Below are 15,522 nucleotides of genomic sequence, written 5' to 3'. Positions count from 1 at the left end.
AAAATTTGGCTTTTCGCAAAAACTATAACCATAGAGCTTTCCACCAGCCAAATATGCATGTAGTGATAGCATTATTCTGTTCTTGCTCTACTATGTTATATTGCCAGCATATTCCATGTGCTGACCCGTTTTCAGGCTGCAACGTATTATGTTACAGATTTTCAGACGAGGAGTAAGGTTCGTTAGGTCGTTGCCGTGCAGCTCAGCTATGCCGTTGGAGTTGATGGACTCACTTTATCTTCCAAGCCTTCCGTTGTTATCGTATTAGATGGCCTTAGGCCATATTGTAATAAGTTCTCTTTTGAGACATTCGATGTTATAAGTGTGTGATTGCTACTCTGTTATAAATCCTTCGAGTACTGTGTGTGCCAGCATTACCGATCCAGGGATGACACTGAAGCACAGAGACTTGACCGTTTGAGGTCGGGTCGCTACAAGAAGCTTATGCATCTCCGGCTGCTGACTATTGGAAGGATGCGGTCCATAGCGAGATGGATTCCATCTTGGCTAACGGGACATGGGAGATCAGCAATCGTCCTTATGGTTGTGAACCATTGGGATGTAAGTGGTGTTCAAGAAGAAGCTTAGGACCGATGGTACTGTTGAGAAGTACAAGGCTAGGCTTGTGGCCAAGGGCTATACCCAAAAAGAAGAAGAGGAATTCTTCGATACTTACTCACTTGTGGCTAGAATGACAACCATTCGAGTGTTACTCGCTTTGGCAGGTTTGCATGGTCTTCTCGTTCATCAGATGGACGTTAAGACGGCTTTCCTTAACTGAGAGCTAGACGAGGAAATTTACATGCAACAGCAAGATGGCTTTGTAGTAAATGGTCAGGAAAGGAAGGTTTGCAAGCTAGTGAAATCTCTATATGGCCTGAAACAAGCGCCTAAGCAATGGCATGAGAAGTTTAATAAAACTTTGACATCTACTGGCTTTTTTGTTAACAAAGCTGACAAATGTGTATAATATCGCTATGATGGGGGCGAAGGAGTTATACTATGTATATATGTCGATGATATACTGATATTTGGGACCCACCTCAAAGTCATTGAGGAGGTCAAGGATTTTCTATCTCATAACTTTGTGATGAAAGACCTGGGTGTGGCTGATGTTATCTTGAACATCAAGCTACTGAGAGATACTGAGGGTGGAATTACACTTTTGCAATCCCACTATGTTCAGATGATTTTGAGCCATTTTGGATATTTGGACTGCAAACCTTCTGCAACACCATATGATCCTAGTGTGCAGATTTGAAAGTTCAAAGGCACGGCTGTAGATCAATTGAGATATTCTCAAGTGGTTGGTTCACTGATGTACTTAGCTTGTGCTACTCGTCCTGACATCTCATTTGTTGCATGCAAACTGAGCCGGTTTGTTTCCAATCCGGGAGATGTGCATTGGCATGCTGTTGAGCGAGTGATACGTTATTTGCAAGGTACTGTGAACTATGGAATTCACTATTCTGGGTACCCGACGGTACTTGAGGGGTATAGTGATTTGAATTGGATATCTCATGCTGATGAGATGAAAGCCACAAGTGGACATGTCTTCACACTTGGTGGTGGTGCTGTTTCCTAGAAATCATGCAAGCAGACGATCTTAACGAGATTGACAATGGAAGTAGAACACATCATGCATCGAAACAGAATGGCTTCGGGAGCTTTTGATGGATTTGCTAGTGGTTGGTCCCGGCTATCCTTATGAACTGTGATAATCAAACTGTGATTGCCAAGGCTAAGAGTTCAAAGGAAAACATGAAATCCACAAAGTACATAAGAAGAAGATTAAAATCTATCAGAAAATCAAGAAACTCCGGAGTGATAGCGTTGGATTATATCCAGACATCTAAAAATCTGGAAGACTCTTTTATGAAAGGGCTATCATGGATTGTCATAGAAAATGCATCAAGTGAGATGGGTATGAGACCCACGTAAGTTGCCATGGGGGTAACCCAACCTATGTGATCGGAGATCCCGTGAATTAGGACCTGAGAAAATAATCCAGCGGTCAACTGAGGAGAGTATCTTTAATTAACCCACTCCGTTGGAGATGCAATAATACTCTCAATTCTGTAAGGCATGCTGACTTTTGTCTTAATGTGTTCCAAAGCTTATGTAAGCAAGATGCTAACCTACAGAGCATTTTTTGGAGGAACACACCTATGTGAGCTCGACTGCTGGTCACAGTCTATGAGATTGGGTGATCTCTAGGTAGCTCAAGAGAAGGTACGGAGTATGACTAATAAGCTCCACCCGTGGGGTTTAGCCTTCAGCAGCCACGTATCAGCTGACAATAGGCGAAACTTCTGCACGCCAAACTGACAATTCAAGGCATAGTCCATTGTTCAGTTGTGAAGAAGTCTAATCCTATTGCTCTAGGTGAAAGTTCAACTTAACAGTCTCCACTGAAAATTCTGGTATACAAACATTGTTTGAAATAGTTGACAAACTTATGTGCCTCGAGATCTGATGGGGGATTGATGAATTATGGATGGGCTTAGGCCCATATAAGACAATAATCCCTGGTCAATCTCTAAGGCCCATTAATGTGCACGGCAAGCGGTGGGATGTGTGGGAAGTTTAGTACTATACTGCTACAGTAAGAAGAGTCAGACCTCTTTATAATGGTTGCTCTACCACTTGCTACTGGAAGCTTGGGAATAGGAGTTGTACACACGCGCTCCTCCTCCGCCGCCGCCCGCCTCATCTCACCTCGTCACGACACGCGCGCGCGCCGCGGGTTGCGGGAATAAGCCGAGCCGAAGCTTATTTTTGCCAACCGACGGCATATATAAGAAGGCGCTAGCCAAGGGAGTGAACCCTAACTCAGTTCACTCGCTCCCTCTAGCACAACCCTAGCTGTCATCTACTGTTCTTCTCTCTCTCTCTGCTGCTTCAGGCGATCCCATCCCGACGACCGCGTGCACGGTTGATCGGGAGAGCAGGTGCCTCTGGAACCCTGTCGTTCGAGATCCTGCCCGGGAGAACGGCAATAAGGTTTTTGGGGAGCGTCTCGACGCGACTGCTCCCGATCCGTCCCCGTCTCCGTTCGCCTGTGCTTCCACTACTTCCCCTGCATCGACACCATGGTCGAAGACGCCGCCGCCAAGAAGAAGAAGGTCACGAACGACGCCGAGGCTGCTGCTGCCGCCGCCGCCGCGTTGGCCTGGCTAACCGGATGGTATGATCTGTTCATCCCTCATTTACTCGGACATGTGCTAGCCGTATATATGTTGTTCATAGATGTTTTGGTTCTATGTACTGTACGTGCTCACATGCTTAGGTACCAGCATGAGATGCATACCGTATTCGCCATGTTTATTGCTTACTCGTGGGTTAGATTAGTCAGAAAAGTGCTAATATTTTTTACATATTCGTCGGTCAGTTTAATGTTTCAGCTCATATTCTTGCTAAGTCTTGTATGAACTCTATTGGTTTTTGCATTTTCTGTTCTACTCCATATTGTATCTTGGAGACTCTTGGTAACTTTTTTGTTTTGCGGGAGAAGACTCTTGATAACTATGTTGCTTGATTAATAAAGTGCGAGGTTCTCTCTCAAAAAAAGAAAAGCTCCCCGCGCATGTGTCAGTTAAAGAACGTGCATCCGCACTCTTTCATCAACCACATTGTCTGCGAGGACGCAAGGCGCAAGTTGGTGAGCTGGCCCATCTCACCTGCAAGCGCCGCAATATACAGGCCAAAAGGGGTTCATCCGCCGTCGTCCCGTCGCACTCGCACAACGTCGCGCGCATCATTTCCAGTTATGCACGCACATGACATAATGCATGCCTAGCTTGTGTGATGTAACTGGACATGGGCGTGGCAGGAAAATGCCCCGGCTCGAACGTTCGTTGCATCACTTTAGCAGCAGCATCAGGCTGGCGCTACAGCAAACTCGCCTCCACTCCATGTCCACGCTCGACGTTCCAACATGATCAAGCAACTGAGCTGGGCACCGATCGCGCCGTCCCGTCACATCACAGACGACCACGCTAGCTGGTTCGTTCCTTCTCAATCAAGCGTGCGATCTGTCTAAAATATGTCGACAAGCGGAAAATGATCGCTGACATAACACATACTAAGATCGATACATCATACATGCGGCAGCACGTTTTTCTTCACGATAGGAGTAACTAATTACAGTAGTTGACGACGTCATCGTCATGCACGCACGCGTGCAAGTGTACGTGCCAACGACACCTTGTACGTACCTGGAACAAACAAGAGAATTATGTACCGTACTGTACTTTCGTATAGGCTAATAGTAATAGGCGCCAGACGGGGAGCGCGCGCATCGATCACGACCGAACCGGCATGTGGACGCGGCGGTTGTGGTACCGCGCGACGCCGCCGCTTTCAGGCCCCATCGCCGTCTTGGCCGGGACCGCCGGCGGGCGGGCCACACGGACCGGGGTCGGCCCGACGCTCACGGCCTTCTCGCACCGGCAGCTGTCCAAGAACCCGCCGCCTTTCTTGCGGCCGGCGCTTCGGGACATGGCGGCGGTGAAGCCGTCGTGGCCGGCGGCGGACCCGGGCGGGACGAACCGGAACTCGTCGACGCCGCACGCGGACGCCGCGCTCGAGAAGTTGGCCACGCTGCCGGTGTCGTAGGCCACGCCCTCGGCCGTGGCCACGCTCCACACCACGCTCGCCTCGCTCGGCGCGTACATGCACTCGCTCAGCGCTGGCTCCGCGGCCGCGGTGGCGTACTCCAGGTCGTCGTCCCCCGAGTTGCGCCGGCTACTGCGACCACGGTACGTGGTCGGGTACGACGATGACGCCGCGAAGCTCTCCAGGTCGAACAGGTCGGAGCTCGCGTCGCTCATCGCGTCGTCGTCCATGGCCGACACTACCGCCGGCGCGCGCAGAAAAGCGGCCGCGGCTAGGGGTGGCGGCGGGTCCACGAGCACCACCGAGTCCTCGTCGATGGGACGGAACACCTCCAGCGACTCGCGCGGCGGCTCGTCGACGACGCTGCTGCTGATGGCCTTGGACGGGCTGATCACCGGGAAGGTGAATCCGCCAGAGCTCACCACGCGGCGGCCTACGTCGGGCGGGAATGCGGGGAAAGAAGCGCTGGTCCCATGATCTGTAGCCGGAGCGAGGATGTTGTTGTTGGCGCGAAGCGGGAACGCGCAGCTCCCCGTCGTAAAAATCTTCATCACGCCGGGCTCGTCGTTTGTAGACGGAGGAGGCAGCCCGTTGGCCTTAAAGACGGCGCTCTCCTCCCTGGCGTCGAACCTCGCGTGGACCCTCGGGGTGGTCGGCTCGGAGGCGACGTCGACGGTGACGGCCTTCCTGCCGGCGCAGGGGCAGTCCCGGCTGAAGATCCCCCAGCGCTGCCCGAAGCCGGCGGCGGCAGGCTTCTTGCCGCCGCGGTGATACCGATCGTCCCTCGTATCTAGGACGACGACGCCGTTGACGCCACCGCCATAGCCCTTGTCGTGCTGCCTAGCCGCCGACGGCGACTGGTTGCTGGCGAGCAGCCCGGAGCGGCTGTTCCAGCTCACCTCGGACGACGCCGCGGTGAGGCTGCTCTGGCTTGCCGCCGCATCCACGGCAGCGACGGGCAGCTGGCGCGGCGGGTCGTCCGCATGGACCGCGGCGGCGCTGTACTTGACGGCGTCCGCGGCGTTGAAGTAGCGATCGGCCGTGAAGATGTCGAGCTCCCGCTCGGCGCCGCCCGAGCGCCGGGTGGCAGCCGCGGGCTGCAGGTGGCCGGAGAGGAAGACAGGCCGCGCCGGCGCCACTCTGTAGCGGTCCATGTATACAATACAGGAGGAGAGATAAGACGGCACGCTTGGGTCACTCGTTCAGTGTGCGCGAGAGAGTTGGCGGAGAGGGGCTGGTTGAGTGGAGGAATTTGTAGGGGCGGGAGCGCGGGCAGAGCCAAGGCGCGACAGGCTGGGCTAGACGGCGACGGCGCGCGGGCGCACCAGTGCGTGCCGAGACGCTACTGCCTCCGCTTCCGCTACCGGCGGGACGGGCGGGGAGGTGTAAGCGTCCGTGTCGCGCGCGTTTAAAAATGTGTGTGGCTGGCGTGGGGCGGGAGCCAAGTGCGGGCGGGCGAGCGACGGCATGCGAGCCGGGAGGAGAGGTGCTCTGCGCCAGCGGCCAACTGCAGCTCGGGGACGCGGGGTGGGCACCAAGACTGTGCCGTGCCGAGTGGTACATTCAGTCTTTTCGTTTTCGCGCCATCCTCTCATCATCCTGCCTCCCTCTGATCGCCCAATTCTGCGTGTTCTTCCTTCTCTCTGGGAGCGTGGTTGAAATCCGCTTGCACGAACAAACCCCGAAACTGATTGCAATCGCCAAGTGCAATGCATCATCATCGACAGGCGGAGTGCGTTTCCACACGAATGATGAGTTCCATGCCATCCAAAACTAAGCGCGACGATCCAATGAACGATACAAGATACAGATACGTCGCTGCATGCAGTGTACTCGCCGGGAAACGGCCAGGATCTACTACGTGGCGTCCAAACGAGCCACTACCACCGAATCGGCGACAGCCTCACCGATGACAATATACCATCCACTCAACTAGCAATCGCTTATCTAATTCGATAATCTATCAAATGCCGTAGGCAAACTGGTCACGATTGTGATGCATGCCCCACTCCAATCCTTGGGAATTTCCATCCGGTTTCACTTAATGGCACGAATCCTTAGGAATTGGATCGATATGGACACACTCCTAAGGAATTTACTACCTACATACCTTCCTGTGAAAGAAATGACATACATAGCCAAAAACATCTAAAGAAATCCTCCAAAAAGTAAACAAACAAAAGGCCCAGTGTTTCAAACTTTAGAGCAAGCACACCTAGAACAACGATAAATACGACTGAAGCTATCAAATCACGAACAACTGCATTTACATACTCATGTCCTATCAAATGTAATTCAAGGTTGAACAATCATAGACCAACGCATGCTTGCATTTTGCAGACGAAAATAGCTGAACCTCTGGCTGGTTTAAGCTGGTTCACAACACTGCAATACTTATTTTAATACAAAAAATTAACACAAGATAGAGGGCATAACCTATACATAGAGATAGATACCAACAAAAACTAAGTGAAAGGAGCACATGTCAGTTAAAACATCCTTCTGCATGAAATCTTAACATTTACATCCTTTATAAGGTGGCACAGATTTCTTAGAGCAGTATTCAGTAGCTGGTCGGCTGCGCTAGTAAATTACAATGGCGAGGAGCCTCTGCTCTTGTGCATGTCATCGCGAGAAGCAGGGCGGGCGAACGAGGGCGATGACATGGCGGCATGACAGGACGACGAAACCAGTTGTGCAAGGGCTGGTATTGTACCAGCTGCAGATAGAATTAAAACTTTAGCTCATCGAATGTATAGAAATGAGTAATGGCAGTGGCAGAGCAAAGATCATAGATGTAAATGCTGTAATATGTGTGTTGCAGAAGAATTTGTAACTTAATCTAAAGATGAAACGTAATCTAACCAACACGGCAACACTACATAGAACAAGTAATCTCAATAACCCTCTGCAATAAAAAGCTGCTATACTATTCCAATGTACATCCTATGTACCTGAACAGTACCATTGTTGCTATACTATTCCAATGTTATTACTAGAGTAATTGCTGTAAATGCACTAATTAGTCCTCACATTAAATCTGCAGTTCAAATGCAAATGTTCCAAATATAATAATTAACCAATCTGTGAGTTGGTTTGGAAATGCATATCAATTCCAGGATCACATCAATAAACAAAACACATGTTCCTCTAAAACGAATTAGCTAACATAGAATATGCAAAAAAAAAAAATCAGGTGTAGATAAGTACTAATACATCATATATTATTATAAGATAGACATGTTCCTCAAAACGTTACTGCACATAAAAGCAACCTACAGAAAACCGACACAGCCCAGTTTGAAACACCTTCAATACCACCTCCCCTAGTCATCTACATGGCTTTGTCTGTGTCCATCGCATCTAGTTTGAACTTTAAACCTTCTGGTTTATAAAGGGCGGTCTAGATTGGACAGGACAAGGTTCTCCTCACTTGCTTAATGAGCAGACCAATATCATATTGCACTTCATAAGTACTCCAAAATAAAGGAAAATACTATTACAAACACCAAAATAACAAACTGTGTAGTTCACAGGGTAAATTTGCATGCGTTGTGCTAGACTAGTATCTGATGAAGGTTATGCAGGTGCACAGCTATAGGCCAGTACTCAGGGCTCATACTTGATACCCCCACAGCTATGCAGCTCAGGCCAACACTCATTGGCAGCTACGATAGGGTCTAGATTTCCTCCTGTGTATACTTTGTTTGGACATACTCATCTATTATCACATGCTTGTACTCTGTATTGGTGTGAATGAATGCAAACCAGTGAAAAGGTAATGTGGGGTTCAATTCAGTCCAGAAGCCTTCATGAAAATGAAACTACATAAAAGCATTTGCTTTAAAATCCCCAAAAGGTACAAGTGTGTTTTATAGCAACTAGAGCATGGCTAATACTGTAGTCAGCTGCTGGCTATATTAAGTTGCCATGTCATGTAAAGCTATCATTTGCAATCATATAATAAGGTTGGCTACAAGCGTAATACTTTTTTCACCTTCTCTCTTTCTCTTTCTTCATATTTATTGCAGTTGCTTAGGAGCACGTGTAGAGGCAGGCTCTTGCATGAGAGACCACTCCTCTTACTTTTTCATGTCACACTCCTCCACATAAGCAAACATGCCATGTAACCAGGCTATAAGCCTGTTATTATACTTGCTCATAGGCAGGCTAAGTGAAACATCACTAGTGAGAAAAACTATCAAGTGGAGCCAAGGAATGAAAACTGTTCAAATGCAGAACATCTCTATAAATTGCTTGTAATGATGTCCAGTCAAATACAGAGAATAATCTACATCAAGGAAATAATAATAGAACAGATTTTTAGATAGCAGAATTACAAGCATAAAATAGATAAATATATTAAAATACAGAAGAGTATTACTTCACCTGCTAATCCAGCACATGCAGAAGAGAATACAACAACTGGAGGGGCCTGCAGGATGAAAAGGGTCAGACCAATGGACCTCATCAGGTTGAACTAAAAGTAGCATCCCAATGCAATCTTTGCACCAAAAATTCTCAAAGAAAGGAATAAAAGACGATAAACTCTCTTGGGATGCAACTGTAGCTGGCTGTATTCTCAAGCAATGCTAATCTGGGGAACCCCTCCCAGTAATAAAACTTGCTGATGTATGGTATGGTATGAAACTCAGCACATTGGCACAGTGAATATTCAGTGCTATGTTTACATACCAGACTACACGACTGATGCGTGCTTAAAGAAATTTCAAGAAAACTAGATCTTGATGACATGTCAAAAAAAAATCCACCTATTTTCTCTCAACATAGCCGGTTCCAAGCCTGGGTAAAGAAGGAGGATTGTGATGCTATCCACATGCCAGAACCATGACTAGGTTTCGAGATCTTATGGGTTTCAACTCTAGCCAACCCCAACTTGTTTGGGAATGAAAGGATTTGTTGTTGTTGCAGGTTCCAATGTTATCAGTGTGAATTGTTTGGGCAGTGGATGATCATTAGAGCATATAAATGTACCCATCAAGTGATAAAAGAACATCTTGGACTGCATCATTCCAAATAATTCATGCTAAAAAGAACATGCATAAGATAATATCAACATATGAAAAAGGGAAAATGGACATTGTACTTACACCAACAAGAAAATGCATCCACATTGGCCCTTTTATGTAACGCCGAACAACAGGCATAGCTACATAAAAAATAATCCAAAGTTAATGCTAATCTGAAGATAATATTATTATTTAGTATATATAATTGTATAATAGCATAATTAAAAAATGGCATAAAAAGTTAAGCGATTTCATTCTAGATCCCTTTGCAACAAAATACCAAGAAGGTAAAACCACTTCATGTAAATAAAGTTGAGCCAATATCATGTGTATTGCCGGGAGAAAAAAATCCATGCATGTAGGCATGTACAGGGAGGTATTTTACAAGAACATTAATAATCATTTTTGATACAGCAACAAGGTACATGCATATCTGAATATATTCATGAGATTTCAAATGCTATTGAGGATCCTATAAGATGATATCTGAATATTTTCACAAGATTTGAAATGCTATTGAGGATCCTATAAGATGAATGACAGGTATTACAATGCAAACTAGCAACACAACTCACAAGTTACAACCAGATAAACAAGGTGGTGTGCTGCATAAGATGTTATAGAATCTCAAACTGAACACTATGTATAATTCATCCAACACAAGATGAAGAAAGCAAAACTATTGGGCATAACATACGAAATTGTCACGCAGCAAATACACAGCATCTTTTAAGTAACTGAAAATTTAGAAGAGCTGGATGTATCAATCACTCATTGATCAAAATGGTAGCCAGCATACCATGATTAAATGCATAAAATGCGCCTGCAGTGCCCCCAACAGCGGAACCAATCTGCTCCAATATGGCCATATTTATATATTAGTACAGGGGTGGAAAGCACAAAACAGAAGGCAATGCTTGGAAAGTTTCCAGTTTGGACTAAAAAGACGAATAACTTGCACTGGTGAGCAGTGAAAGGCGACGGAACAAACCATTGAGAAGCTATCTCGAACCAATGGAGTGACGGTCCAGCTGCTAGTTTCCTTCATCAACCCAAAAACACGCATTAGCGCAATTGACCACATAAGTTGCCTTAGAAGGAAGCTATAACGGTATAAGCTCGCATCAGTACAAGCAGACAAGAACAGCACAAAAATGCATGAGTTACATCAGTCCAAAAATAATAATACAACAACGGGCGTTTGATTAGCAAACACAAACATAGCTGAACACGAACCAGCATACAAGCAATAGTCATCATAGGTGCAAACCTAGACGAAGATTCAACACTACAAAATCTACAAAGGGATGGAAAACTATAGCGGCGGCGACGGCAGCGGCGGCGGAAGACGATGTGAAGGGGGAGAAGGAAGTCACCGTACCATGTCCTTGGAGAGGGGCCCTGCGCAGTGGTGGCACCTCTTGGGTAGCTCCGGGGCGGCGTGCTCCGCCATGGCGCCCGCGAGAGATCAGAGATGGTCCGCCGGGTGGATGGATCCGCCCCGAGCTAGCGGGAGGAAGGGAAGCTCTGTCTGACCTGTCGCCGCAGCCGCAGGAAACAAAACCGAACGAGCCCCCTTCGTTAAAACCCTTCGATTTTGGAGCGGTCACGATTCGACCACCGCCTAGCCGCAGCCGTCCGATTTCTTCTTTCTTCGCCTCCAAGTCGTGATTCTTCGGCCTTAGCCGGATCGGGCCAGGCCAGTTGCCACAGTCAAGGCCAGCCTGTCATGTTAATGGGCCAGGCTGATCTTGTCGTCCCTACAGCTCTGAGAGCATGCTAACCATGTGCCAACCAACCTTGCCTCAAAAAAAAAAAAATGCCAACCAACCAGTCGCTCCAAAAAAAAAAGTGCCAACCAACCCATGATGGAGAACAGTGGTATTCCCGGCTCACCAGCAAGTCCTAGTGCTCGCATTTATTCTGGATTTATTTTAATATTTTCGGTGATGCGTGTTCACTGGAAGAAGACGTTTTCGTCGATTACGAGGTGCCTGTGATGACTTCGTCAATCTTAAGATGATATGCCGGCTTAGTCCTTCGGAGGTGCTCATAGAGATAGCGTGTGTGTGTATATGTTCATAGAGGTGAGTGTATGCACGTATATATAAGCGCCTATGTATGTACTATGTTTTGAAAAAAAGATTTAAGCATGATTCCCCTAAAAATCAGTTGCACAAGCTTTCGGTCTATTCAATTTCATGTATTCTTTAATGAAAGAAATTTCTTCACGATTTCATTAACAAGACTAGCAAACAACCCAAAACGTAGCAAAACCACTAGCAAGGTTCCAAACGATACAACCCCCCCCCCCCTCACCTCAACAAGGGAAGCGAGGGGAAAATGTATGACTAGACCTACAACAGGCGAGGACACTGGATAGAAAAACGCAGAACTACACACATCTGGAGTCTAGCACCCTAGCTTTCACATGCCAACGAGCCACATTAACTAAAACTCCAAACGCCCCAACTTTCAATGTATTGTTTTAAACTGTCAAGGGGTTTGTGTGGACACCTCACATCTATTATCAAAGCCTTTTGATGGGGAAAAGAGATCAACGCAAGCCATACTCGGTGTCATGGGACACGATGAGCATGCCTAAATACATGGGGGTCTGGATTTCAAGGACTTTGAAATTTTCAATCTTGTGCTTCTTGCAGGCTTGGAGAATCCTAGAGAATCCATATTTGTTAAGTGCAAGAATACTGAAGGCAGTGTACTTCCCAGAAGTTCATTTTGTGAATGCAGCACTTAGGACTCATCCATCACAAATTTAGAGAGCAATCATTAAGGGGCGTGATACCCTTAAACACGGGCTGGTTAGGCGAATTGGCAATGGTACAACCACTGAAATATGAAACTTCAACTGCATCCCAAGACAGGAAAATATGTGTCCAATCATCTCGCTTGTGATTCACCTACCGCAGCTTGTTTCAGAACTACTTGAATCTCGAACACCAAATGGAACAACGAGGTTATCAGGCAGGTCTTTCTACCATATGATGCTTTGGCAATTATGCATATTCCTATTTGTACCCGCAATGTGGAGGATTTCTGGTCTTGGAACTTTGAGAAATCAGGAATCTTTTCAGTAGGTCGGTGTATAGATGATTGTGGCAACAAAAAAGTGTCGCCAAGATTGGCCTGATGCTGCTTTTGCTAAAAAAATGTTTCCTCTAAAAATAAGGAACTTTGGCATGTTTTTTTCATCATAATAAAAAAACACATATACAGTACTCCTACCCCGCATGTCTTTATAGTGTGTTCACCCATATTATCATTTTGACTTTTTCGAAGAATTTTTACTTTTTGAGGTAGTACTAATTTTTTTTCTTCAGGCCACCAAGTGATAAAAAACGATTTGTTTCGTTGGGCCTTTGGTTCCCACAGAGTTTGTTCATTGGCCCGAGCGCGTGGGATAAGTTGGGCCCGCTCCATGCCTTCTATGTTGATTATGGAGTGGTGAAAAATAAATGGTCGTAGGGGTTGAACTCACAACCTCCCCTCGTGCCCCGATAGTTCCAACCAACTGGGCTAATATATGGATGTGAAATTATCCCACCTTGCCGCTTTAGGAGGATTCCTATCGGTTTATATACTCCGTAGGTTACCTAAATATTAACAAGACCAAAAGGGATGAAACGAAATTGAGGGCTGTCATTGGGGCATTAAAGGAATGATGCATTTCGACAATTAAAAGGAATGTGTGGGCTGTCTTGGGGTGTATTAAAGGAAGGGTAGACAATTAAACGGAATTGTACGGGCTGTCTTGGGGTTGTATTAAAGAGGGGAGGATGGATTCCAAAGATATTCATATGACAAGGATATGGACGTGCACGAGTTTCTCAAATGGGATGGAGATAATATTGAAGATGTCAAGAAGACATAGATGCTCTTCCCTGGGTACATCATTATAGGTATTATATTCTCGGTGGCTTGATTTCAAAGTGGCAAATTCGTCACCCCATTGTAACACACGATCTCTTTTACTAGTTCCAACTAAATATTGCATTGAAAATTTGATATTACACCCTAAAAACCAAAAAACGATATTTCTATAGCCTTGAAAAGCCATTGTAATAATGAATGGAGCCTTGTGGCTACACTATACACATTTGGGCAATCACCAGCACCCAACCATCAACCACTCACACTCTTCACTTGTAGTGAACAAATGTCGGATTCGATCGGTTCATGAGAAGGGTCCTACCACACTAGCAGTGTTGTTCAATGTGCTTGCAGGAGCCTGAGACCTTGGATCACCTGCTGATGCAATGCTCCTTCACATGTGTAGTGTGGTTCGATGCATTTCATGCCAACAGTTGGGAAAGGTTCACTCCTTCGAGTCAGAGCATGCTGGTGGATTGGTGGACGACTTCAAGTAGTGCTATCTCTGCGGCGTAGAGAAAGGATATGAAGTCTTTCTTCATCCTTACCAGCACTCCATATGGAAGGAAAGGAATCACAGGGTTTTCAACAAGGTGTCCATTGCGAGAAGTGGGCTAACGACAATCATCAACTACGAATGAAGGCTATGTCAACTAACATGGATATCAAATAGGCCAAACGTTGAAATGTGGGTAGGCGAGAGTGGCAGCTGTGTGTGTGCGCGCGCGCTTATTGTACGTGAGTTCTGGGTTTTGGATTGCCTGCGGGCACCCATGATGTAATCATCAACTCCTTTTTCTCTCTTACTGATACGATGTGATGTTCTCATGCGCGTTCTGAAAGAAAAACAAGGTATGTGGAAGTCCGTGACTTGGCTTTCTTTGTCAGCAACAATCCCTCTAGTGCTACTCTCACCACCATCTTCAGCTTAGGACGAGAGGGTGGTGCCCAGCCTCAAAATCCCTTAGGCTGCTTCCTCATGCTCCACCCTCCAGTCCCTGGAGTTAGAGCAGGGATCGTCAATACAAGGGATGTAGACCCAACCCACAAGAGTATCATCTCCCGTGAGACAACGGGGGAGGCGAGGCTTGTTCACCCCACGGGAGGATGACCCTTCCCCTCGCTGGCCAAGGCCTCTTGGTGCATCTGGCTCCATATGCATACTAGAGCCTCGGCCCCATCCAAGACAACATCAAACCTTGACTTCGAAGGTGTCCTTGACCATAGCTCACGCCTCTACCATCGCATATCCTCCACGGTAAAGCATGAGGCCACTAGCACTTCACCACCACCAACGCCTCACACCACCAGAGAAGGAGGACCGGATAACAAAAACGTGATGCCCATGGCGCCATCTGCATCACCGAGAATGGGAAGGTAGTCAGGGCGAGGAAACGGCTGCCATCGCCATGCCATGAAGGGTAGAATGCTTGTACGATGGGTGGTAGCTTAGGGATGATCCAACAAACGAGGAGATGCTACCAACGACCATACACACTTCAAGGAAGTAAATGCGGACGCCGTGCCGGAAGGCCGAATCGCCGACACAAGGTGGTCTGCCTAAGATCAAATCATACCCACCCAGAGCAATGGCGTTGAAATCATACTTGAAAGTATGGCCTTGCACCGACCAGTGTAAGTCTACTACTTCTTCAGTACATTGTAGCAAATCACCATTTGCCACCCTCAGAGGCAAGGCAGTGTCCAAGGGGTGGTTGTCCAAGGGGCCTTGCACTCACTATTTGCCACAACGCCACCGCCGCGAACCCCGATCCGGCGACGCTCACTTTTTTCCTTGAGAAATCTCCAACGATGCTCATTGATATACTCCCATCTTCCACTCACAGGCTGCGGCCCAGACTACCTTAGGCCCACTAACTCACCCAATTGAGTTACACGCTTGTACCAGTCTTGCGTAAAAAAAACACACACACACGCTTGTACCATTTGGCCCACCGTCGCCTTCGCCATACTATGGAAACTA

General features: G+C 47.0%; 2 protein-coding genes across 2 annotated transcripts; both read right to left on the bottom strand.

Moving 5' to 3' along the window:
* Window positions 1-4,054: 4,054 nt before the first annotated feature.
* On the bottom strand, window positions 4,055-5,968 carry LOC109761367 (protein PHYTOCHROME KINASE SUBSTRATE 4). The gene has a single exon (XM_020320183.4). It carries the CDS (start codon window positions 5,769-5,771, stop codon window positions 4,305-4,307), a length of 1,467 nt encoding a protein of 488 aa, XP_020175772.1. The 5' UTR covers window positions 5,772-5,968; the 3' UTR covers window positions 4,055-4,304.
* Window positions 5,969-6,929: 961 nt separating this feature from the next.
* LOC109761366 (uncharacterized) lies at window positions 6,930-11,253 on the bottom strand. The gene is made up of 6 exons (XM_020320182.4): window positions 11,029-11,253; window positions 10,639-10,689; window positions 10,447-10,498; window positions 9,729-9,787; window positions 9,007-9,052; window positions 6,930-7,336 (listed from the first exon to the last, which is right to left on the bottom strand). Exons 1-6 carry the CDS (start codon window positions 11,098-11,100, stop codon window positions 7,209-7,211), a joined length of 408 nt encoding a protein of 135 aa, XP_020175771.1. The 5' UTR covers window positions 11,101-11,253; the 3' UTR covers window positions 6,930-7,208.
* Between the last annotated feature and the right edge of the window lie 4,269 nt (window positions 11,254-15,522).

This window comes from Aegilops tauschii, chromosome 3 (assembly GCF_002575655.3).
Source record: "Aegilops tauschii subsp. strangulata cultivar AL8/78 chromosome 3, Aet v6.0, whole genome shotgun sequence".
Classification (NCBI taxonomy): Eukaryota; Viridiplantae; Streptophyta; class Magnoliopsida; order Poales; family Poaceae; genus Aegilops; species Aegilops tauschii.
Note: the sequence above shows the minus strand (reverse complement) of the source record. Positions and strands in the feature narration are given on the sequence as shown.

Coding starts and splice junctions, on each gene's coding strand:
- LOC109761367 (XM_020320183.4), bottom strand. CDS start 5,771: ATGGACCGCTACAGAGTGGCGCCGGCGCGGCCTGTCTTCCTCTCCGGC.
- LOC109761366 (XM_020320182.4), bottom strand. CDS start 11,100: ATGGCGGAGCACGCCGCCCCGGAGCTACCCAAGAGGTGCCACCACTGC. Junction 10,690..11,028: donor GGCCCCTCTCCAAGGACATG/GTACGGTGACTT, acceptor GGGTTGATGAAG/GAAACTAGCAGCTGGACCGT. Junction 10,499..10,638: donor TTCGAGATAGCTTCTCAATG/GTTTGTTCCGTC, acceptor ATATTGGAGCAG/ATTGGTTCCGCTGTTGGGGG.